Source organism: Marmota monax, unplaced genomic scaffold (genome assembly GCF_021218885.2).
Source record: "Marmota monax isolate L192 unplaced genomic scaffold, Marmota_monax_Labrador192_F-V1.1 WCK01_AAM20220418_F8-fsc00013, whole genome shotgun sequence".
Classification (NCBI taxonomy): Eukaryota; Metazoa; Chordata; class Mammalia; order Rodentia; family Sciuridae; genus Marmota; species Marmota monax.
Window position 1 is genome coordinate 20363790 of NW_026692202.1, and position 27003 is coordinate 20390792.

At 38.7% G+C, this 27003-nt stretch overlaps 1 protein-coding gene across 3 annotated transcripts; it reads left to right on the forward strand.

Annotated features, from left to right (window-relative positions):
- On the forward strand, positions 1–26364 carry Cnr1 (cannabinoid receptor 1). 3 transcript variants are annotated; one of them, XM_058575738.1, is made up of 2 exons: positions 1–147; positions 20903–26364. In XM_058575738.1, the coding sequence occupies exon 2, from the start codon at positions 20965–20967 to the stop codon at positions 22384–22386; it is 1422 nt and encodes a 473-aa protein (XP_058431721.1). In that variant the 5' UTR covers positions 1–147; positions 20903–20964; the 3' UTR covers positions 22387–26364. The 3 variants fall into 3 exon arrangements, with proteins under 3 accessions (XP_058431721.1, XP_058431722.1, XP_058431720.1); XM_058575739.1 differs by lacking the exon at positions 1–147 and adding an exon at positions 301–372; XM_058575737.1 differs by lacking the exon at positions 1–147 and adding an exon at positions 1030–1522.
- The last annotated feature ends 639 nt before the right edge of the window (positions 26365–27003 follow it).

Here is a 27003-nt window from a genome sequence, read left to right on the forward strand (position 1 = left end):
TGGAACCAATTAACGAGCATGTCCCCTAATTTCTGCCGCGGCCGCCGGGCGCACCGCGGATCCCCAGGCGCCCGTGACGGCCACCCCCGAACCCCGAGAGGCTCCCCTGCCAGGCCCTGGAGGGGTGCGTCCTCCTCCAGCAAGAAGGTGCGAGGAGTGGGGCCCCGGGTGGCTGGGGAGGGGGCGCACCGGGCAGGGAGGCGCGGAGCCAGCCGCCTACGGAGCCCAACTGTTTGCAGCCGGGGACTGGCGGGTGGGGCACGCCGGAGTGGTCGCGCTGGGCGGGGACGGCGGGGGCTGCAAAAGGCGCCCAGCGCGAAACCAGGCGGTGTTCCGGGGGCGGAGGACAGGTGGCCCCGCAGCCGCAGCCAGGTAGCAAACGGCTCGGGGGCTGTGCGGCGCGGTCCCAAGGCTTGGCTTATCCCCGGGCCCGGCTCGCTGCGGCCCGCCGCGGGGGCGGCCTAAGGTAGAGGGAGAGGAGCCCGAGGCCGCACCCCCGGGTTCGGCGTGCCTGGGCTTCTCCCCTCTTGCTCCTTTTCCCCTTGTGGCTAAACCCGCTGCCCCAGACGTGACCTCCGCGCAAGGTGTTGGTGCTGCGCGCAGCCCGGGCGTGCGTGATTAATGGCCCAGAGGTCGGGGGCGGCTCAGGCACGAGCCCCTTTTTGGCTCGGCCAGGGTGTGAGGGTATCCGGGAGGAGAGAGGGGTCATGGCCGCGGGGTCCCCCGGGAGCGCTGTGGCAACGAAGGAGCGACGAGGAGGGGGAGGAAGAGAAGTAGGTGACGCCAGAGGGAAAGGCTAGTCCCTTTGGCCTGGAGGCCAGTGTCACGGCGGGTACCCCGCGCCAGCAAAGTTTGGAGCCGCGGGCGCCGCGCGCGGGTCCCTCCCCGCGCAGTTCCCTCGGCGGAGTCTGTGCCGCCGCCGCTGCCAGGGCAGGACAAAGGCTCATTAACACGTGATGGGACCGCGCTTCATAAATGGGACTGAGAGGGAGCCAGAGGCAGAGCGCGAGCGGAGGGAGAGGCAGGGACCACGCGAGCAGGGCGAGGCGACGGGCGCTCAGGCTGGCGGAGACGGGCGGCCCCACGCCGGGCCAGGCGGGGCCAGCGGGAGGACCCAGTGAAGAGCCCGAGAAAGGGGCGAGGCTCAGTGGCAGCCGGAGCAGAGGGGGCGCCAGTCCGCGTTGCTGTCGCGGGCGGGCGCAGGAGGCAGGGGACGCCGGGGCGCGGACCGACTGACTTACTGACCGACCGCTGCAGGCACACCCCGCTCCACCCCGCCGGCGCCACCTCCCCCACGCTACTCTCTCAGCCACCCCTTCCTTCTCCACTTCTTTTCCGCCTCCGCTTCTTCTAGGCTCCCGCGGCGCCTGTGCCTTCCCCTGGCCCAGGTGGGGCGCCTCGACTCCCTGCAGAGCTCTCCATAGAGTCAGGGGGGACGCTTCCTTCTAGCGGAGAACCTACCCCTGAGCTGGGCGAGAGGTGCTGAGGGAGCTTCTGCCCTGAGGATCAGGGGATGCGAAGGGTAAGACCTGGCAGAGTTGTGTTTGGAAATACTTTTTCCGCCTCCTGCCCCTTTGGGTACTGACCACTGTGTCCTGACCACTTGGGTACCAGCCCCCAAGTGTCCTTCGTGGAGTTCTTATTCTGGGAGAGGGAACCGTGTGTCGGTGTTTACTTAGGTGTATAGCCTCAGACTGCTAACTGTTGTCTGTGCTACTTCTGGAGGTTTCCACCATTTACTATTTATTGGATGTGTGTGCACCTGGCTCTCTGTATGCACTGATGTCTGTTTGTAGAAAATGTGTAATTGTGCATGTTTGAAAAACAGGCGCTTGAATTGATGCTTAATGTCTATAAACCTTATCAGCAATGAAATATTCCCAGAGAAATAACATCAATCTCTGCATCAAACGTAAAAACCGACTAAATAAAATATTAAATGTCATGTAAAGAAATGTATGTCAAATAATAAACTTTTGACATAGAAAAAAAAAAGCTATAGAAGCCACTTCTAGGAGAAAAAAAGAGCATAGTATTTAGTATTTAAATGTAGATAGAACCATTTAACTCAGAGCTAGCCATTAGATGAATAAAGTTGATGTTGCATTTTTGATAAGATTCACAAATCACAAATGGATCACTCCCGAATGCAAATGTTTGCTGTGATAGACGTGAAAAGGTGTCGTTTGATCATTTGAAAGTTTGAAGGCAATATGCATGATTCTAATTTTAATACATTATCTCTCAAAGGTTTTAAACTGAACAGGTGAGGAAAAAATAGTAACCTATTAAACATTTTGCCTTTGATTTTAAAAATTTTCTTCCAAATAAGAGCCAATCCTGCCTTTGTTTATCTCTTGGTCTATTAACCTTCCTTGAGCATTTACTCCAATAAGATTTTAGAGCAGGTTTAGTGGTTTTAAAAGTGTTGAAAGATATTTCTGTGGGTCCTCTAACTTCTCATTATATTACCAAGTTAATATCTTTTGAACAATGGGGGAAATGCAATTTCTTAGAGGAAACTCAGTGGACATTGAGTATCAGAGGGGTCACTACTGACATCAATCTATTTTGCAGAATATTGAGAAGCTCACAGCAACCAACCTTAAGGTTCCCATAGGACTTTATCTGATTTAAAGTGTTGCTTTTCTAATCCTACCCTCCTGACAGTTTGCAAGGGAAGATATACGGATTGATTTTTCTCTGTCCCTTTTCTTCCTGCTACTCTTTCCCCCTCCCCCACACTCTTAACTCAGTTAAGAGCAATTTTATCAAAATAAAAGGCCAGGTATAGTTTCTTAAGAAAGAAAATAATTTTCTGATTGTATTCATACATGAACAGAATGCATGCACCACCAGAATGTTTAAAACATTGCACATTGCAGGCAGTTATTTGCAGGTATAATAACAGTTACCTTAGTTGGGCAAGAGGCTTCATGTTGAGCATGTTTTAAAAAACTAATGTGTATTAGATTATCAGGAGAACTTACTGTAAATGGACTCTTTTTGTTTCAAAGATGTCTCCCACACCAGGCGAGGAATACTCTTGGCTGAGGTATGTATCAAGTGTCTAATGGAGAGAGGTCTCATTGTGTTTCTATGCCTACAGGAGGGTAAAATAATGCCACAGGGTGGAAATGCTCAGTTATGACCCTTCAAAAATAAAATTACTATGCTTGCATACTCATTGTTAGGGAGGAAAATTAGATATTTATACCCTGAATTTTAATAGCATCAATATGTATCTATAAATGTATATTGTAACTAGAGCTTTAATTAAGTCATAGGTGATATTTAATTTAGTGTGCAAAGTTTTCAATTCTGGTGAAAATCAGATCTCACATTGGAGTAGTGCTTGGCTTTGTTTGTTATCCACTGTTTTCTGTCTTTTTCTGTTACCCTTTTCCCAGTGGACTATGTTCCTCTCCGTCTTGCCTGTGAGATTGCTCTTCTCTAATAAGCCTAGCTGCAGGATCAGTGTGTTCTTTTTGGCATTTCAAAATGTTAAAATAGTGAAATTGTTAAATGTTACCAAGCTGAAACTGCTGGGAATGAAATTCTCCAAAGAACCACTACATTTGTGACATATTACAGTCTATTTCTAAAGAAAACTCCTTGAATCGGTTTACCTATTTTCTCAAGAAGGAAGCAGCCCCATTGATTCTGTTGATAAGTATTTAGTATGCAGTGTCAGCTTATTAATTACTAAGGCAAAGCCTGAGAAACTCTTTCAAAACAATTGTGTGACACTCTGCTTTGCTTTGATTCAGAATTAACATTAACCACCAAGAATTTTAGACAGGCTCCTTGGTTGCCTTGCATATTAGTTTTTGGAATTAGAATTGGAATACTTTACTGGGTAAGAATAAACTGTTATGAAATGGAACTACTAATAGCGGTTTAGAATTCACAATGTTTACCAAATGTTTCCTCTGAGAAAACAGTTGGCCTAATAATTTAAGGGATTATTTCCCCTAACTAGCTATCCAGGAATGCTGAAACAAACAAACAAACAAACAAAAGTAACAAATTGAATTTGGAAATACCTAACAACACATAATTAGTAAAATGAGATTTGGTTATAGCTTCTTGAATTTGGTTAGTACTATGGAGCCTGTCCTTCAGGTTGCTGTCTGTTATTCTTAGCGTAATTATGTTAGCTCAGTTGCATAAAGAACACAGATGAGAGCTTGCATTCTGTGCTTAAAAGGATGCCGTGTCTCCCCCAGTGTAAGTCTGTCTCTTCTATTTTTGTGTTCATCATTTTCTAATTGAACTGACAAATAGAATGAAACTAGCCTTTGGATATAAATTATTTATAATTATGCTTTTGACTCTGAACTTGAACCCAACATTGTTTGAAAAACTGTACTAGGGCCAGGTTTACATACTTCATACCTATATTTCTAGAAATAGCCAGATCTACTGGATTGTCTCTTATTGACTGAAGATTGGTGGAGAACTTAAAGAAGAACAAATAAAAGACAATTTGTGTATTTTGTATTGGCAGAATTTTAACTTCGTATCTCCCTCACCTATATCTCCAATTTGTTCTTGATCCTGTTCTCATAAGAAATGCTGCTAACTTTGTGCATTAACTGCATGAGTGCTATTTGGGGAGGAGGGTTCTGGGGACTCAACACTTTGCCACTGAATTGCTATTTAATGCTCTGACAATCACTTAATTCATTTATCATGTATAGTTGTATGTTAATTTGGCTTCATCTTATAGATCAACTCAGATTTCTCCAAAATATTTTCTGGACCAAAAGTAATGATAAGCATCATCCAGAATATTTCTATTAATACTGCATTATTTTAGACAGCTGGGTGTGTAAACACATTTATATACATACATAAACAAACTTCTTCATAGATGTTGCCTTTTAATATATTTGAACACATCTTTATGATTTTAAATGAATTCTACAAATTTGGAGAAATATTCAAGTTCAAAGCAACTGTGCAGATGGACACTGAAGACTCAAGGCAAAAAAGAAGTATTCACCTTGAATCAAAACATGGCTGTTCTTGTTTTCCAGGATAGGAGGAAATTGGTTCCAGGCCCATGTATTCTAAGAGTCTTGCAAATATGCCAAAATGAGTACCACATCATTGGATTATAATTTTTTTTATAAAACTAATGAGTTTAAGACAGCTTTTACAAGTCATGCTAAAAATTATTTATTAGTTTTAGAAGTTAGGTCTATACCAATTAGGAAAAAATATAGGTTATTACCATTTCACAAAATGCATAGTAAGATAGTTGTATTTGTTTTATATATAAAGTGTTATAATGTTGTATCACAAGGAATTTAAAACTTGAGGAAATTTGTGACGCGGGGGGAAGAGGGTTGTTTTAGTTGTCTTCATCACTTCTCTTGTTACTGTTCAAATTGTGTGATGTTAGATGGACTTCTATCTCAAACTTGCCCCCGTAGATAATAGAAATGTTTATGATGTAACAGTGATAATAGGTCAAAACTGTTATGTAAAGCAATCAGTGTGATTATTTCTAGTTCTTAAGGTAAAATATTTACTTCCTGAGTCTTACTTCTTTACTGAACATGATGTCTTATGGTGAAATAAAGTACATTCCATTGTAATAGTTATTATAGGACAGTTAGTTGCGTAAACAAGTATAGTCTTAATCGAGTTTTCATTGATTTTTTTCATATATTTGAAGTGTTTTCCGTATGGATTACTAAAGGATAAAGTTGAGATAGCCTGTAATCTGAAAGCTTCATTTGGACAGGTTAATTTAATAACTTAGCAACCATGGAATTTTGAAGTTCATAGTTGAGTTTTTATGGGTTTATGAGGAAAGAATTGTTTGCTCCCTAAACCTGAGCCAGTGGGTCTGGCAGAGTCATTGCATTTGTTCTGGGAATGCTGTGGATTTTGTTTGGGTCTCAGCTGGAGAGATTGTCACACCTGCAGGTTAGGAAATCTTTCAAAGTTTTGTTTTCTTTTGTCTTGATTTGTTTTTGAATAAATGAGTTGAGACTGGTTAGATGGGAATCCTTGTTTTTCAGACAGCTCTCTTTTTAACCCATTGTACTACTTCATTATATTCAGTAAATTTTAAATTAAGTTTCACAAAGTAGATTTTGCATTTTTTTGAATGCAAGAAGTGATTTAAGTTCCCTTTTCTCTAACCCAAGTGGCAAATCTTTTTTTCCTAAGAATACAATGTTCTTATTATATTTGAACACATCTTTATGATTTTAAATGACAATATTTTAGTTTATCATTGAATGTTTTGTTTTTCCACTCTTAGTTAGATAGTTTGATTCTTTATTGTTTGAAATTTTAGTTGATCGAATAGAGATTTGATATCTTTGGCTTTATTCCTCACTATCTTTTGTCAAGTCTGAATAACATTTTAAATTTTCTTTTAACTTCAGGAGATAAAGTGCAGTATAGCTCCCAAAATTTGATAATGTAATAATCTATTTTTTTTCCCTACTAGCAAATTCCATGCTATTGCTTTTTAAAGAAAAGCAGAGGCATTTTTCAAAGATGTGCCAGGCAATCTGTTGTGGTGGTTTAATATACCGGCAAATGCTTTCACAAACTGCATATGTCCATAGTATATTTAAATATAATTAAATATGATATAATTAGGAATTCAAGTTTTTCAAAATTTATGTTTAAATGGTAGGGTCCCCTGTTTTCTTCATCCATTCTTTTGGACCATGTCTTTAGAGAAGAAAATTGAAATCAATCTGAGTTCGGTAAATTGAATTAAGTTGTAAGGAGTGTTACATTCAAACTGTTGATAATTCTAATGTGTTTTAAAAGACTAAAAATTTGTTTTAATTAATCTCTACTTCTATGGACATATGTATTAAGTATTTTCACAACACTGGTTTCTATAACAAGTAAATCAATACCAGTGATCTCCAAAAAATTATTTAGGCAGTTATTCTTTGTCATCCATGTTTGCTTATTTTGCAGCTATATTTAAAAATCAAATGTATTTTTTCTTTATAAGAGCAGTTTAATGCTGCTATGACCTGAGTATTTTGGTTTATTCCATAATGGCTGGTAAAATGGACCACATTTTTAAATTATTTCAATGCGTTGCTGCCAGAATTTGTAAATGTTTTCTCTAGCTTTTGTACAACTGGTGAACAAGTATATATGGAGAGAGAAAAAGGAAAGCCAGACAGTTTAACACATAAGTAAGCAAAAGATTATCCAAGGAATTTTGTGTCTCTGCATGTGTGGATACTTGACTTTGAAGGATGCATAACTACTTTTGGAAATGGCATCTTACTTCTTATTTAAAAAGGTGGGGGGATATTTGAATGATTTTTAGCTATCAGTAAGGTAACTAACTGTAAGTAATCTGTGGTCCACTTTTATTGATTAAATAATTAGAGAAGAAACAGCTTTCGCAGGGTCATACATTTGAAGTGCTTTGGGACACATTTCCATATACTTATAACTTGTAAGTATTTTAAATTTTTTCGACCAACTAGAATCAGTGTAAATTGTATAATTACTAGAATAATTCTTTAAGAATTTGCAGTGCAACTATGTTACTTTAGATACTTCAAAATTGCCATTTTAGTTTGTCATTTTCTGGGCTCATCTCTTTTAATATAATATTTTATGGTTTGGGGGTAAAGATTAACTGAAGCAAATGTTTCTAGCTTAAAAAAAATAAGCTGAGATGTTTACTTTTTTCCCACTCTGTTAAGTTCAGTACTCATGGATTCCTTCCCAGTGGTATTAAGAGAAATAGCTTAGCACTTCAATAAAGCTTTGCATAGGCTTTGTAAATAGAATTAGGAGAAAATGGTGTAGAGTTTTTAAATTTATGTCTGTGTGCTGTGTTAGTATACATTACATCTTGAAGCCACTTTGCTGGGTAAAATGTTTAACAATAAGTGTCCTGAAAAAGTCTAGAGAAGCCCTGAATTGTACACTGAGAAACCTAGAGAAGTTTCCCTCCCCTTATATTTATTTTCAGGCCAGACTAACATTATTCTGTTCCATCAAATGGGAATATCCTGGTTTTAAAGATCTGTCAGAGTCTATTATGGGCAGGCTCTCTTAGCACTTCATTTCAATGATCTAAAAACCTATACTCAGAATATTCTTTCTTCCTATCTAACAATTCTTAAAATTTAATTCTATTTCTTCTCCTTATTTAGTTTTTTTTTCCTGAGTTTCTACAATCTTTAACAGTGGTTTTGAAACTTCAGAATGTGTCAGAATCTTCTGGCATCCTGTTAAAAACACAGATGTGCCCCAACTCTAGTGTTTCTAATTTCCCAGATCTGAGCTGGAGCCTGGTAATTCACATTTCTCAAAAGTTTTCAGATGATGCCTGGTACTACTGTTGGTTCAGAGACACTTTGAGAGCTGTTGACCTGTAGACTACCTTGTGTGCACTTGCAGACAACTATGTGACTTCTCAGACTATTTTCTAAAATGCACACTAGAGTTTTCAGCTCATTTGCACCAGTCTTTATCTTCCTAGTTCTTTATCTTCTTGTCACTCTTTCTGAACATTTTCAATTTCAGCTCTGTTCAGAATCTCATAACTGAATCACAGAAACCCTAGAAAGAGTCTGACCTTGAATGCATACAATAAAACCACCTCATGGTTTCAGTGGCATAATGATTCCACACTTGAATCCAAATTGCATGCTTACTTCTAAGCCACAACTGCATTTCCAAATTATATTTTACATTCTTACTGAAACCGAGTACTTCTACTTCTGTGTGTATATAATTATTTGCATCTTGAAAGCACATTTTTCTGTTTATATCTTACATTGTTAGTACACACTGAGACTTTCCTAAATATTCCAACCAAAGTGGGTGAAACAGAAGTGCCTAGTTTCTAAAATATGTTTCCCTGGATTTAAGCAATAATAAAAACTTATTTTAAATTATTTCAGTGAGTGAAATAATAATTGGAAGGAAATTGAATTATTTAGGAAGTCACTGTGTCCTCAATTTGAGTATTTGAACTAATATTCACTTGTGAAATGTTCTACTTCACTCCCTATATAATAGAAAATTATTTTGCATTCTTTTTCATCATAGAATTATGACCTGTATTGGTAATTTAATATTTAGAAATGGGAAAGCCCAAAATTTCATGAAATAGAAATGTGTTGAGTTTGTTATTAGAATTGATTTTGGGCTCCTGAGAACTCTCCTCTTACTTTTAGCATCTCTTGGCATAAACATTTATTTTCAGCAGAACTGCTTTTCTCTACTTATTCTTAATTACTTTCTTGAGGCAAAATTCCAATATTCACAATTAATTTTTGTCAATATATTAAATTTCCTCAATGCCCTTTTACCCGAGAAAAGTAATTAGAAATTTGGTTTTTGTAGGCATTCATAATAATCCATTTGAACCCTCCATGACATATTTTCTTATTTATATTTTAATTAATTCAGTTGTAAAATTCATAAAATGTTGTAGCAGGAGGAGAAGTTGCTCAACCAAAGCAAGAACTATGTCCAGTGAATAGAATAACAAATTAATTCCCAAGGGCTTATAAAAGCCACTCCATCTAGTGGTTGGATTTTCACATAACTTGTCTTGACAAGTTGTTTTGAAAACACAGTTGCATATAGAGAAACCCATTTGGGAAAGATCAATGCGTAACATGTGCTTGGGGAAAGAAAAATTATTATAATAATTTCATGTGTTGTCTTTAAAGTTATATCAACAGTGTGTAATTAGTATTTATCCAAGGTTGTGTGTGTCCCCAAAATCTCTTTATGTATCATTGCTATGTGACTAATCATTGCAGTTCATAACACACACCCAGAGTGAACCAGGATCAGAGTGAAAAACAAATATCTGGTTGTGGCCCATAACTTTCACTTGATACTGAGAGAAAAGATCCTAGGGTAGATCTTTGTTGATGCATTTTATCTAATTTTGATATTTGGGGACTTTTTCAGATGCATGTTTGTATGGAAACCAAGAATCAACTTTAATCCCTAACAATCATCTGGATTTTTGACAAAGAAAACTATTCATACAGCCATTATCTTAAGTTAGATCTGTCATGTTGCTAATGCCTGCCAATATCCATTTTGTAAACAGAATGCCTACTCTGTGCCAAACCCTGAGTTAGGCAGAGGACCTGCAAGACGGGTCCCAGCTCTCAAAGTGTTCATGGTCTGGAGGGATTAGACATGAGAGACTGCTACAGAATGGTTCCGCATTGCCCATTGTCACTTCCGGCAGAGGTCATCAATGAACAGCCCATACTCTTGGGTGGTAAAAATATCCCTATTACACACTTTCATATCCTATTCTTATCCTATTCTTTCATCTGTGGGACGGGATAGACAGATGGGTGGGCTTTATTTGGGGGGTGGGGTGAAATGGAGAATCATTTCCCTTGTTTCCATTTACCCAACCTTTATATATTACGTAAGTGTGAAACATGGATATATTTCAGGAGTGAATCACAGAAAACATGCATGCTTGGAATATAATGTCTAGTGGTAGGCACAGACTACGTGCCCAGTAAAAATGAACTAAATAAAGCATCTGAAGGCCTATAACTCTGTATCCATCAATCACATTGCTGTGGTAACACACCTTTATCTTATTGGGCACTAGAAGTCTAACAATCACTTATTTGTTGGAGTCAAACTAAGGTTTATACAATTTGTGTATTGTGATTCTAGGTCAGAACTTAGGAACTGGCCAGAGAGAGAATCTTATTCCCTCTGGATCTAAGAAAAATGCATAGCTCATGGTGGGAACTTGATAGATTTCAAGTGAGAATCTCTCCACCACATAGAGAATGGACATTACAAGCTTTTGTTGACTTAACAGTCATCTTGTCTCATTCAGACTAAAGAAGCTCTCCTCTTCGTGTCTCATGGTGTCGTGGAGGGGTGTCATTACCAACCGCAGTCATTGTAATTGACTGATGAAGCAAAAAAAAGTAAATAAAATGGAACCACCTTTCCTAATTAAAGATAAAAATAGAGACAAAGAGGACTTAGATTTTATATATTTGCCAATAATTACTGCAAACAATGTGCTAATCGAGAGTTAGAACTTTTAGTTTATAGATGATTAGCATACTTTGTTCCTGAAGACCTTAGGACTTGCTTTTGATGCTGAGAGAAAAGATCCTGGGGTAGATCTTTGTTGATGCATTTTATGTAATTTTGACATTTGGATACCTTTTCAGTTGTATGCTTGTATGGAGACCAAAACTCAAGCTTAATTCCCTAACGATCAGCTGACTTTTTGCCAAAGAAAACTATCCATACTTAAAAGCCACATGAAATACTTACTTAAGACTGTCTTTATCTCACATGAAAGATTTGATCATTGAAACTATATATAGTTGATCACCATACTTTGCCCCTGAAGACCACTGGTGAAGAATGTGTTGCAGGTGCTATGACCAATGTTTTTGCTCTCAACTGATCATTCATATTTTAGTTGTTCATCATGTAAAATTATCATGTACTGTTTGTGACCTCCTTCCCCCAAACGGACTCTTCCCTTTCCCTAGGATCAAAGACAGGGTTTCTTACTATATGATTCCTGTATCTCACAGTGAGGAGCAGGCACTCTGAATTATGCAGACCTGGATTCCAGCCCTGCTCCCACTGTTTGCAGACCTTTGGCAAAGCATTTTTACCTCTGTAAGACTCAGTGTTTTTGTGTACAGAATGGGGATTGAAATAACATCTATTTTACATAATTATTAAAGAAAAATAATATCCTACTTAGCATGATGACTGGAACATAAAAATATTCAGCTATTTCTTAAATGAAAATATTTGAAAATTGAGGTTTTTCTTTAATGTCCATATTTGTTCATCTAAATTTCAGATTTGAAACTGAAAGAATAAAACTGAAGTTGGGCTTAATTTGTATGTGCATGGCTTAAAAATGAAAATACCTCTTCTTCAATAGTTGGAGAAGAAACTGAAAGCTATACCACACAATTGGATATCATATTGTATACCTATGATATCTATTGCTGTAGAGTACTTCATAATGAATGGCAAAGATAAGAGCCTGCTTACTAGGTCCTACATAATTTATGGACCAGAATAATATATTGCTTTCTACTTTTAATGATGAAATCTCACATGCAAGATAAGGACAATCTTACGTAGTATTTTATGTATGGACCATGGTTTTTATGGAATTGAAAACTGCATGTTCTCTGTTAGGTGTTTTCCTTACAGACTGTGTGGAAAACATCTCTCTCTTACAGAATAGGCCAAGGCACTTAGTAGGAGGAAACATCTAAATGGCAGAGCAAAATTAAATGGTGAAAGAAATTTGTTACATAAATCAACAGATCATTTTATTTGAATAATTAATTCACCTTTGTGACAGGCTTTTCATGTAACAGCATCACAAAACTGTGCCTGAGCCTTTTGTAATTTCAAGGCATCATTTTCTTAAGCCCTGAAATTTAAGATTTAATAAGGATTTAAATGTTAAATAATAAGGAATATTTTACATTGAATTTTTTGAAAAGAAATACAGCTTTATAAGTGTCTTAATGTCTTCAGTTCCTTTTAGTTGATATATTTTCATGGAAAATCTAATATTCCTATTGTTAGTAAAGAAAAAAACAAAGAAAATGGTGCATTTAATAACTTCTATATTTTTAACAAAACATATGAAGAGCTAAAGCTTTGAGAGCCAACCAAGCATTACCACTATAATGGAATTTTCTTTTATATATAGAAAAAGGAGCTGACATTAGTACCAGGAAGAAGGATTATGCATTTTTGCCTGAATTATCAGGTTAATTAAATAAATTCTTTATTTTACATTACTATAGTAGATGATGTAAAAAAAAAATGACCAAATTGCTTCAGTAATTCCAAACCACTAACAATTAAGTAAGATTTTGAAGAGATTCATTGCCCAATCAACTAACACCAAACCATCATGCATTATGTTATGATGTTGGCCCATGAGACCTGCTATGTCTATTGAGGACATAACTTAGATATAATGTTGTTATAAGAGTCAACTAAAATTTTTCCTACTAACTTTAGAGAAATAAATTAGCTAGCTATTTTTCTTGATTGAATTAGTAGGAACCAGACTTATTCTCAGAAATGAATGGAAAATAATGGATATATCCACTGGGACCTTCATTCTCTTGAGCCCTTCACATGGTTCTTTTATGAGGCAGCTGAGTAGAACCCAGAATTAACCAAGTAGGGGAGACAGCAGGTTAAGCAAGAGCCTGGACCTCCTGCATCTGATATCATGGACCCCTCTCTCTGTTCAGCCACTGTAAACTTGGTATCATTTCCTTAAAGCAATTTGCAAACTTCAAATATTAGAGAAGAGCAGAATATATAGCTATATCCAGAATCGTCAGTCCTTCTGTTACTTCCAAAGAGTTTTCTGCTTTCTTGGACATAAAACATCCTGCACAGAGCAAATACTAGCCTGCTTATTATTTCCCTAGAGATGCCACACAGTCTAGAACAATAAGAATTTTGACTCCAGATGCAAATACCTGAATATTGAAATGGCCCTCTAAAATAAAGAAGGTCTTCAGTGGGGCAGTGAAAACTAAAATAACTATGGTTAAATAATATTGATATAGAAGTGGCTGTATTTGAAATCTTGTTTTCAGGACTTACGTCACACTCAACCTAATCAGAAACCTTTAAAATGGTAATAAAAATCTGGACTCTGGATAAACATTTAAAATAAAAAAAACCATCTATGCTGTTGCCATACCCCAAAAATTCCTTTGATGACATCAGAGCCTGTAGTTGATGAGATGTGAACTGTGTTTTTATGGGGGAAGAGGATAGCAGAGAGGCAGGTGTGCAGATAGAGAGAAGGACAGAAAGTACAGGTGAGGTGATTCTATTCAATTTGAAGTATTTTTCTAAAAAAAATTAACACATTCTAATCATTTTATTATTACTCTAAAGACATGATTTATAGCTTAAATTGTTAGAATATGTTGGTTATATTTTTAAAGTATAATTCTAAGAAAATCTCTTTAACAATCATACTTTTACTATACTCATAATAAAAACCAGCTGCTTCTTTAATCGGTACATCCACACACCTTGTTAAAAATTTCCAATTATGATTTTCCCAGTAGCAAACAAAAACAAAATTAATGGCAGCTACCTCCCCCAAAGCCTAAGCTATATTGCTAATGAACTCTCAAAGAAAACTCTCAATGCAAAAAAAATAATAAGGTGGAAATTACTGTAATAATCCAAATGTAGAAATAAAAGAAAGAATTATCAAAATGTAGAAAACAGTTTTCCTGCCACGATCCCATTAACTGCTAAAATAGCCTTTACAGTGTGGTGTTTTGACATTACGAAGATCTTTGAACTGCACAAAATCCATGTTTTCTTTTTAACTATATTCTTTTTATTTTAATATTTTTTAGTTGTAGATGGACACAATATCTGTATTTATTCATTTATTTTTATGTGGTGCTGAGGATTTAACCCAGTGCCTCACATGTGTGAGGCAAGCAATCTACCACTGAGCTGCAGCCCCAGACCTTAAGTATATTCTTTAATTAAAGTTGGCTTATATTGGACAGAAATTTCTCTATATCTCATAACTTCATGCCCTGGCTTAGATTTTAACAAGCTAATTTGTTTTAATGAAGTGTTTGGTGGCATTAATATGGGAAGTTGTGATCACATATGCGGTGATCTTCCTGTGGAGAAATAACAGAACACGTGTTTTTGTTTTTGTTTTTTGTTTTTTGCTTTACTGAAAATAAGGTCTATGACCCTTTGTCTTTATTGAAGAAGCTTGATAGCTCTCAAAAATATTGACTAAAATTTTAATCCTTGGGGCCATCCCAGTAGGCAGATTTACCTAGATAGGCTGGGATAGGAAATGGTGAGTTAGTAGGAAATAGTGTTAATTACTATTGGCAAAGTGCCTTATGTTTTTAAGAGGCTGGAATATTTGAATATAAGATGCAAATGGCTTTAATAAAGTTTATGTTAATTCTTAAAGCAGCACATAAGGTCTGAAAAGAGAGACTTTGGAGTCTGAGAAACATGAACTCAACTGCAAGAAAATTTTTCACAATCTGGATAATTTTTTTAATATCTAAAAACCCTCACTTTGTGAAATAGGAATTATAAATAAGCACCTGATAGGATTATAGTAGTTTAATAATAAAATATCTAAAGTTTCTCAAATGTCTGAATATAATAAATACTCAGTGAACATCCCCTCTACTATGTATGTATCTCCTATTTGCTATATGCTTTAATCATTGAGACAAAACGAATAAGTAGCCTGTGATCCAGTTAAGGTAGTGCATATTCTTGAGATATAATTAGCACATATAATATTATAATAATAATTAGTATAGATTATATATTCTTGAGATATCATTAGTATATGGTGTATAGCAAAGGGTCATAAGAACTAATTGACTAATATTTATTGAAGACTTAATTTTTTTGTTGTATGCTAAGGGTCTTATGTGCATTTATTTTCATAACAATTCTGTGATTTAGTCATGACTGTCATCACCATTATCCCCAATTTGCAGGTGAAATACTGACCTTAGAAAGATTACTTCCTCAATAACATCTGACACTTATCTTGGTCTGCTAACTCCTAATGCAATGTTCTTTCTGTTGACTAGTGCTTTGGCTGGTTGAAATCAGCAGGGAAAATAAGGAAAATAGATGTATAGTCATACCTCTTCTTAGCTTAGAGAGAGAGTGCATCAAAAAGGCAAAGAGCAGGAGTGCTAGGCCTGCACTGTTGAATGTGGTAGCCACTAGCCGCATTAAGCACTTGAAATGTGGTTGACATCTGGGTTGAGTCCTAGCTCTCCCACTATTTTAGATGTGCTAATGTCAAATTACCCATTCTGTGCCTTTCTTCTCAAAACGGGGATAATAACAGCATCTACCTTATAGGGCCATGAATAAGTGAGTTGATATATAAAAGGCTCAGAGTGCCACCTGCCTGTAATAAGCCCCCTTTATGTGAACAAAGGGGGGAAATCAGCAAGAGTTAAGTGATGTACCTGACTGTTGAAGAGAGGGAGGAGGAGGTTTTACAGTAAGTCCAAGGTAAGAGTTTAGGTAGTAGAAAGATTACTTGCAATACCAAAAGAAATGTGAAAAATGAAAATGTTGCAGCATTATTTGTATTAACAAAAGATGACAAATATCCAAAACATCCCTTTTGTAGGAGGTGAGGCACATTCATCTAACAGACCTTAATAGAGCAGGTGTTAAATCAAAAGGGAGGTTTTATTTGTTAATGTGAACTATCTCAATGCATACTTTTTTTCCTTTACTATACCCCCAGCCCATTTTATTTTGAGACAGAGTCTTACTAAGCTACCCAGGCTGGCCTCAAACTTGTGATCCTCCTGCCTCAGCCTCTTGAGTAGCTGGGGTTACAGGTGTGCACCACCATACCCCACCTTCCCAGATTTAATATGCCTTCAATGAAGAGCAAGGTTTGAAACAGTATGTGTAGTATGTTACTATTTTCTTAAAAGGGAGTATAGAGGGTATATATATATATATATATATATATATATATATATATATATATATATATATCTTGAATGTGTATGGTAAAAAGAATTGACTTTTCACTGAGTATTTTTTCTGTAACTTTTGAATTTGAATCTGGTAAGTCATATATATACATACACATACATATTTTGTATATATACATATAAATTTTAAAATTAGATTTTAAGTGAAAGTATTGGGGAGTTTGTCACTTGAGGGAAAATGTCTTAAGGACAGAGGCCATGGACTATGTGCCCAGAAACTATTTGGAAATGTAAGCTCCAGTTTTGCTTTTTAGGCCAAATGTCCATTGAGTTATCTTCCTATTCTCAAATTTTAAGAAAGGCAAAGAAATAGTATTAAATCACTGTTTTAAATGTCCAATCAACTGCCATCTTACTAGGTTCTGGTGAGCATTTCCATGGGTGCCCTGCTCTCTCCTCCTGCTCTCAGGCTGGTAAATCACCTAAAGGTAAAAAGACAACATTCTGTGTTTGGAACTGAATTTTAGTTATGAAAATAAATATGTAAATACACATTTAAATGAAGAGGCCTATGGCAGAGGGATAAACTAGGGGTTCAAGTTATGCCTGATGGCAAGGGCTGGTCAAGAAAGTCTCAGACATGAAGTAGCATTGGCACAATTTGGTGCAATCATTACAAGATCAATTTAATAGGCAAGGATCTTGGAAATGAGTGTTCAGGCAGAGGGAAGGGAAGAGGAAGAAGGAAGGTGGCAGGTGTGATGGTCTATTCAGAGAGCAGAATGTCATCTTCCAGGACCAGGAAATTGTATGTTTTTGTGTGAGCTCAAGATGTTTTTGTGTGACCATGTAAGGAACAGCTGTCATACACCATGACTATCTTCTGGGTCTCCTTGATTATGGACGAAAGCTTTCACGTGTGAGTGGAATAGTTTAGCAAACAAGTTTGCAAATAGCATGAGTTGACTCCTGAGAAACAGCCCAATGGTGGCACACATAGGACATGTTCTTGAAGAGATGAAGAGGTGAGAAAGGAGATGACAGGGACCCTAAGGACACTGAGACTTAATTGGATCCAGGCTGAGGTTGGAGCTCAGGAGAGTCTTTAGGTAAAAGAACCATAAAGCTCTGGACAACCAGGTTGACTGTTGGGATTTGGCCTTATTTCTGCATCCTGTATTTCTGTAGCTTCAGCAACCAGCCTTTGCTCCTAGGCCACTGCCCTGATTTTGGGTGGGCTTAGCACCCTAACTACATTAGGTGCCTCTGTGTTGTTTGTATCCTGGAACTCCTGTCTCTGGAAAAGCAGCTGACTGTTCCCAAGTGCCTTGTTCTATGTCAGTGCAGAACAGTGTGCAGAACTGGCTTGAAAGCCCAGATTAAGGGGAAAATCTAATTTTCCTGACTAGTGACAAAAGTTACCCATGGAGGATTAGGGCCCTTGGTTTGTCAGTTGCCTCCATACTGTGCTTGGGCAGTCTTGGAGGGCTGAAGGGAGCCCTTTGGCTTACCTGTCATATGAGTGCTGGGGGCTCTTGCTTTGTTTGCCATTTGGTGGGACAGTGCCAGTGTTCTTGTTTACCTTGCCCCCCGCATAGTGCCTGTCATGTAGCTCCTTCTTGAGTATGTAGACTATGTAATCACATAGGCTGCATCATTTAGAATGCTGTTAACATCACCTAAGTATAGCATTTTTATAACACAAATGGATCAGGCGGCTCTTTGGGCTTGAAACCTTGATTCAAATAATGTGCTTATTTATTTTTCACAATTGGAAGAATACCTCTCCCATCTTGAATAGAAAAGAACATTTTTTTTACTCTATTTGAATGCATTCAAATATATATTTGCGGTTTTGCCTTATTTCTGCATCCTATATCTCTATAGCTTCAGCAACCAGCCTTTGTTCCTGGGTCACTGCCTTGATTTGAGTGTATATCAGCCCAGACTAAGGGAAAAATCTCATTTCCTGAGTAGTGACAAATGTTACCCATCAAGGATTAGGGCCCAAATAAATAAATAAATAAATAAATAAATTCAAGATTTATATTTGAATGCATTCAAATAGAGCACCAATCAACCAACTTATTTAGAGCCTCCTTTATGTGCCAGTCAGCATATTAAATGTTGGGAGTTAAATACTAAAATAGGTAATGTCCCCAACAAAGTCCTCAATGAGCTTGTTCTCTGGTGAGTTAGAGGAAGGAGCAGAGCAAATGCAAACACAGAAATACTGAAAAATTTAGTAAGTGCTATGACAGAACTCTATTTGGTTATTCGGGAACCCCAAAGAGGGTATTTTATCTGAACATGGGAAGCAAGGAGCTAGGGGAAGTAGTGACACCAAACTGATGTGGGGGAGATGAACAGGCAGAAAGAGAGAATGCTTGGGCAGAAGAGTGTTAGGATAAGTAGGAACCAGAGCATTGAGCTAAAAAGCAATCAATTTGATGTGTTTGTGGAACTGGAATCCATCTGGTACAGCTCACATGGTGAGGTTAGGGGTGCTGAGGGGAGGGCTAGGGAGACAGGCAGGGCTAGATCACAGGAAGCTTTTTATTGCAATGACTTCATCCCTGGCAGAGAAGTTGAAACAGGGAAGTCACATAATTATCCATGTGATTTCTAAAGATCAGGCCAATAGCTGCATGGCAATGATCAAAGAGACTAGGATCAGAGAAAGACAGGAAAACTGATTGGAGTGCAGGTGCCCTAATTCTGGCACACACTGATTGTGGCCTGGACTTGAGAAGGCAGACTGTGGGAAGGTGGGCCATATTTCTCACTTTATGTCTAATCCAAATCACTTTTTATTTTTTAAAATTTGTGACATTTAGGGTATTAATTTTAAAATGTTTTCTTTGATTCTATGTCCTTTCCCCATCTACACTATTCCTACCTATTCTTGGCATAAACATTCTCTCCTTGGGGAAGCCACCTTCAGCCCCCTGGATTGGATGTTCCCCAGCATCCTGAAGTCTCCAGGGGTAGCTCACACTGCACTTGCTCTTAATTACTGGAGCAGCCGCCCATCTCCTCTGCTGGATAGTACACTTCCCATGGGCTCCTTGGAGCTGTCAAGACACTAGTGTCTAATCCAGTGCATGGCACATAGTGGGTGCTCCATAGTTTGTTGAATGGATAATACAATAATAAATTATTAATTCTAATAAGGAGGTTATTTTATCAGGAAGACCTAGAACTTTTAAATTTATTCCAAGATAAAGGCTGTCAGGGACCCTAAGGACACTTGAGAGTTAGTTTCCATAGTGCTTTGTGTTTAGGAGTAACAAGTAGCAATTAATAAGCAGAGTACTGGCTCTTAGTTTAATTTCAATTAGTATAGATACCATGCTATACTTATAATGGATTTCATAAACTAGAGAGATGAACAGCCATTTTTTAAACAAGCATTTATATAAATGGTGAGATCAGTTCTCTAGCTCTTAATTTTGAAACACCAATTTATTTAACTTAAAACTGGAGAGCCCTTAAAATGTGGCCCCCTCCTCTTAGTTGTCCTTATTTCCAGAGCTTTCTACTTGGAAAGTCTTGGACTCCACTAGGCCTGGTTCCTGTCCCCTGTGACTCTTGTGTCAGCAGACCACTTGCAGTGATTGCTCTCAGGAGGCATGCTTCATCCTCACCCTTCTCAGGTGTTCAAGGTCTGGTTTGCCACCAGCTTCAGTACAAGAGTAGGCATTGTGACATTCTTCTTGGCTGCTATAGAGATTTTAGAAGTTCATCTCAGCTACAGCTCAGTCCAGAACATCTCTTCTCTGGGGGAGGAAACTTGCCTGGTGGAGCAGATCTTCCCACCATGGCCTGGAGCTGCCTCTTGGTTTTAGCATTTCCCTCCTTTCCCTTTACAGAAACACACAGATTGCAACTCAACACCTGATTCTGCATTTTTTTTTTTTTTTGCTTTGGTTGTCTTATACATTTATTCCCACCCATCTGACAAGGTAGTGTTCCAGACGCACAATTGTGGGTGAACTCCCTGCCCCATTGGCATGGGGTGCTGTGTATGTGGTCATAGAAGCTGAGTGGTACACACTTCCTGTGGAATGCACACTGTAGCCAGGGAATATTTCATTTACCTTGGCCTGCTTGATCCTGGAGGCCCAGTCAGGACTTCTGCAGTGACTCCAATCCAGACAGCTTAAGAAATAAAAGATGTTTCTGATGTATGCCACTCCACCCCCAGCTTTGGGGGAGGCTCTCCCCTGAATGACTGGCACATTGTGTTGACAGAAACTACAAGGACTTGATCTGTATTCAGAGACACAATGACACGTCATGATGGCACGTGTGTGTGTGATGTTTTTATTTTTCTTCCTGGTTTTCTCACCATTCAGTTTATCTGTTTTCCCTCTTGTTAGGATCCCCTCCTGCGATCTCTTTCCCAGTCACTTTGAGTCTGGCCTAATCGAAGGCTGAGGTTATGAAGTCGATCCTAGATGGCCTTGCAGATACCACCTTCCGCACCATCACCACAGACCTCCTCTACGTGGGCTCGAATGACATCCAGTACGAAGACATCAAAGGCGACATGGCATCCAAATTAGGGTACTTCCCACAGAAATTTCCTTTAACTTCTTTTAGGGGCAGTCCCTTCCAAGAAAAGATGACTGCAGGAGACAACGCCCAGTTAGTCCCAGTAGACCCGGGAAACAACATTACAGAATTCTACAACAAGTCGCTCTCATCCTACAAGGAGAATGAGGAGAATATCCAGTGTGGGGAGAACTTCATGGACATGGAGTGCTTCATGATTCTGAACCCCAGCCAACAGCTGGCCATCGCCGTGCTGTCCCTCACACTGGGCACCTTCACGGTTCTGGAGAACCTGCTGGTGCTCTGTGTCATCCTCCACTCCCGTAGCCTCCGCTGCAGGCCTTCCTATCACTTCATTGGCAGCCTGGCAGTGGCAGACCTTCTGGGGAGTGTCATTTTCGTCTACAGCTTCGTTGACTTCCACGTGTTCCACCGCAAAGATAGCCCCAACGTGTTTCTCTTCAAACTGGGCGGGGTCACAGCCTCCTTCACTGCCTCTGTAGGCAGCCTGTTCCTCACGGCCATCGACAGGTACATATCTATTCACAGGCCCCTGGCCTATAAGAGAATCGTCACCAGGCCCAAAGCCGTGGTGGCCTTTTGCCTGATGTGGACCATCGCGATTGTAATTGCTGTGCTGCCTCTCCTGGGTTGGAACTGCAAGAAACTGCAATCTGTCTGCTCAGATATTTTCCCACTGATTGATGAAACCTACCTGATGTTCTGGATCGGGGTCACCAGCGTGCTGCTGCTGTTCATTGTGTATGCATACATGTATATTCTCTGGAAAGCTCACAGCCACGCAGTCCGCATGATTCAACGTGGAACTCAGAAAAGCATCATCATCCACACGTCAGAGGATGGCAAGGTACAGGTGACCCGGCCGGACCAAGCCCGCATGGACATTAGACTGGCCAAGACCCTGGTCCTGATCCTGGTAGTTTTGATCATCTGCTGGGGCCCTCTGCTCGCGATCATGGTGTACGATGTCTTCGGGAAGATGAACAAGCTCATTAAGACGGTGTTTGCCTTCTGCAGTATGCTCTGCCTGCTGAACTCCACCGTGAACCCCATCATCTATGCTCTGAGGAGCAAGGACCTGAGACATGCTTTCCGGAGCATGTTCCCCTCATGTGAAGGCACTGCGCAGCCTCTGGATAACAGCATGGGGGACTCGGACTGCCTGCACAAGCATGCAAACAACACAGCCAGTGTTCACAGGGCTGCAGAAAGCTGCATCAAGAGCACGGTCAAGATCGCCAAGGTGACCATGTCTGTGTCCACAGACACGTCCGCCGAGGCTCTGTGAGCCTGATGCCTCTCTGGCAACACAGGAAAAGAAATTCATTTTTTTTTTTTTTTTAAGCTCAAAACCTAGAAGAGTCTGTCGTCTCATTGGTTATATTTTTTTAAGTTTACCATGCTCAGTGAAAAGGTGATTGTCACCATGCTCATTTATCAGTTCGTTGACATTTCAATAGTTTAAGTACTCAAACTCTGTTCTCCAGGGGTTTACAGTGAAGAATGCCTGTTGCTCAAGTGACTGAATGGCCCTTCAAAGTCTCAACGAAATAGGAGGGAAACCTTTGGCTACATGATTTTAAGTCTAAAGTACCCATAGAAAAATGCCATCAGATGAGTAATGCCTTTGTAACCACAACTTTCATTATAAATGTGACGTGTATTTGTTCATAGTATCAGAGGTGTCAATTTTTACAACAGTTATAGCACTAAAGTAGAGATATTTTGTAAAATGTATTGTGTCCTGTGAGTTGTGTGTCAGTGTTTCCTATGTGTTGTGTATATTTGTCTAGTTAAGCAAAACCAAAAGGTTGACTTTTATGAGAACAATGGAACACAGCAGTGGATATATGCCAATGAGACCACTTTTCAAAAGTATTATTGCCCATGATCTAACTTTAGAAACCTTAATATTTCTTGAAATATCTAAATTTGACACTGAGATACCTAAAGGTTTATTTTTCTCTTAAGACAACAAGAAGAATTTGAAGACTGTCCAAAGTATTGAGCAGAATTCATTGACACTTAAAAATTGGTTAGCCCTGCATTTTCATAAGAGGACACTTATCTTCTAGATCATAGATGTTCTGTTGGGTAATGGATTATAATCAGAATGGAAGAGAGAAAGCATATTGACTTTTTTTAGGCTGACATCTCTGACTTTCTTTAGTCGTTAGCTAATTACTGAACCTCTTAAGACAGCATGTGTCAATCTTAATGTATATTGTATCTCTGTGCAGTTGCTGTTTACTTGAAGAGTATTGCATTCTTCTATTCCAAGTGTAAGTAGATTCCATCCCTGGGTGGTCAAATAATAGTCTTTTTTTTTAAAAATCAAAGTATTGTCTGGATCAGTAAAATTATACTGTGTGTGAATGTGAATATAAATGTGTGTATATGTGTGTTTCTATCTTGTACTGTTAACAGCAGTGTCATAAAGTGAGACAACTGTGACCAAGTGTAAACTGTACCACTTGCTGTACTCTTGCACATGAATTCAGTTTCTAAAATTGAGTTCTTCCAGAAATCTTCTGATAAAAATTCTGAGAAAATCATTCAGAGAAAATTCTCCTCCTTGAGAGAGAGATTGAATTAATAAATTGACCTTTAGATATTATGTGAGACCAGTTCATAACAAGAAGTAATCAATGACAGGTTCCCAAGTAAAGGTTTGTATTTACAGTATTACTGTGGGGGAAATGAGAGTGTTTGGGTTTCTGAGCACCTAATATTTACCAAGGTTATGGAGATATAGATCATTAAAAAGTAAGATGGTTCTAAAATCCCCAAACAGTAATGTTCGTTAGTTTGTGTATAGGTAGTGTGACCCAAGTTTCATCAGCATGGTATACCTCACACTACAGTAGCACTGCCAGGTCCAGGTCATGTGGCTTAGGGAGGCTGAATCCAACAGTGGCAGTGAAGAGCCACCACACCTGGGGCTGAGGCCTGGGCCATGGATGCTGTTTCTCTGCTTTGCCCAGATGTCCTTGGTGTTAGCCTGGCACCTGGCTTTGTGTCAGTCATTGTGGAATAGCCTTTTCCTCTGCTTCCTGGTGGCAAGATATGCTAAAGCCTAAGCTGGCTTGCTTTCTACTGATGCCCCAATCTCAGACTCCTTATTGGTACCATGGGTGCTCAGAATTGAACCCTTTTCCAGTAAGGAAAGATACTGCTTGAGAAGCCACTTAACCCTGACAAACTTTACTTACTTATAATCTCTCCTTATACAGATAAAGCATGACTCCTAGAGAACATGAGGCCTGCAGTGCATGAAAGTGAAGTGTCTATTTCTAGCTCTCATGATACCCCAGCAGCCTGGTGGGGTGGTTCCACTTCTTGCAGTTTATGTTCTAAGATGGAATGGGGCCCATGGACCAAGCTAGGATTTAGCTAGAATCTGCCTGTTGGCTCCCTCACTTTACCTCTGTGTGAAATGAAGCAAGGGCTCAGGGTGCTGGAGGATTAAGATTTCTTTAGAAGGAAAGAAAATGATTGACATAAAAGGATTCACCAGAGTCTAGTTTCCATTTAAGAATTTCCAGTCTTTTGTCCTGGATCACTCTAAATATTAATCTGCATGTCTTAGAGCTCACCAGGCAGTACCAACTCTTTTCTCACAGCTATGAAGACCTGGTGGAGAGGAAATTCTTATCATAGATATAAAAAATTCAGAATTCATTTTTGAAACTGTATTTGTGTGAATGCCATGTAGATTTTTTAGTATGTTGTGCTTTTAAGACCTAAATCATATATAATAAATTAAGGGACAATGGGGCTGACAGCACTAAACTCGGTGCTTATTGATATTTTAAGAAATATCTGTGAAATATCATCACGTGTGTGTTATACTACCTTCATTTAAAAACGTTTAAAATGAGTTGGATTCACTTTGACACTTCTCATATCATTTCCTAACCCAAGTGACTAAGATGTTCTCCCCAATGAATATACTCATTAGAATTACCATTCATTAGTATCATTCATTAGCTGATCCCTTAATTATATCCATTAATTTAAATACAGTTTAAATTTAAGTATTTATAAGCTCTGGCATCAGAGTCCTCTACTGTCCCCCTAAGATGACATATTTGTCCTCACCGTGCATTCTGTCATCACTTGTCTTCAGAAAGGGCCAAATTCCCAGCCCACTCAATTTCTTCATAATAATGATGATTCAGTCCTAGACTAGCAGTTTCATTTAGAACAGTCAGGTTGTCTCCAAGAACCTCTAATTTTTCATTACATATTAAATATATGTAAAAGAAATTAGATCTGGGAGATGCTGCAGTCACATACCTGCAATTGAGATGATTCCCAGACTTCCCTGGCACTTTTCAGTCAGTTCTGTCTGGTATTGAATGTCCAGGATTTTTTGCTGCCTAAACCAACTTTGCAGGAAAGAGGCCCAACCACCAAATGAGAATCAGGCCCTCGGATGAGTAGCACTCTAGTTACGGTTCTGTTGATTAATTTTTGCCATTTCACATCTGTAAAAGAGACCACCAATATCATGCACAAAATTAGATTTCTCACACTCTAACTGTATATTTGTATGATATTTTAAAATCTCCGAAATGCTGGGCAACGGCTGTTCACAATCGTCTTGCACTGGCCTTCTGATGAAGTGTTAACAATGCCTATTGTAATATAGACAAAAGACTCTGGGCTGAATGTATGTATATAGGTTTTAAAGGGTCAGATGTTTAAGCAGTGGCTTACAAATCAGTACTTTTCAGATAGGAGAGTTTCTTTACATTGCTGTGACATCCTAAAAGCTCTCTTCATGTAATCTTACTGGACTAGGCCTCCTGGGGATCAGAGTCCCCAAGAAAGAAAACTTTTTCTTGTAATAGTATGAATCAAGATACCAGATTATCTGAATTCTTATTTCCAGTGTTTCAAGTGGAAAATGTAACTCTTTATTGTCTGTAAATCTAACATTATTACTTTTCCTCTTAGAAGAATATTGTATTGTTAGATGTTTGTTGAACTGGTAATATCCTTGCAACCGCTGTAATATCTTCGTTAGTAATCTGTATAATACCTTGTATACAAGTAATGGTAAGATTGTTATTAAATGTAGCTTCAGTCATTAAGTAACTATAGCAAAGTAGTACTTCTGTAATATTTACAATGTATTAAGCCCATAGTATATTTTATTTCATTGATGTAATTTAACTGTTATTTATTCAAGAGAAAACATTTCATCCTGTCTATTGTCCAAAGTTACCTGGAATCAAATAAAATTCTAGATTATCATGAAGAACATAAAATGCTTTTGGTCTCTGCCTTGTTTCACAGTCGGATGAGAAATCACTTGGGTTTCACATTCCAAAGAATTGCTGAACCACTAATTTGTTCTCCAAAGAGCACTTACAACTTTATTTGAAATGTGGGAACAGATTGATTTAATATATTCATTTTTAACATAGTAAAAACAGTGCAGAAAACTTTCATTTATACAAGAAAGCAGAAGCAGAATGACTGCTACTTCTTTCTTTCTTTCTTTCTTTCTTTCTTTTTTTTTTTTGGTACCAGGATTGAACCCAGGGCTGCTTAGCCTGAGCCACATCCCCAGTCCTTTTAATTTTTTATTTTGAGATAAGGCCTTGCTAAGTTGCTGGGGCTGGCTTTGAATTTGCCGTCTTCCTGCCTCAGCCTCCTGAGCTGCTGGGATTATAGGCATGTGCCACCATGCCTGGCCTGCTATTGCTTTTAAAGGCATTATTTCATTGAAGGTATTAATGATTTTGCAATAAATTAAAACAAACCTGGTCAAAATGTATAAATTAAATTGAGACTTAGCAGACATAATAAATATAAACCTAAAGAATCAGCTTTCTGTGGACAAAATACCTAACAAGAATAAGAGGAAGCAAAAGTTTATTTGGGGCTCATGGTT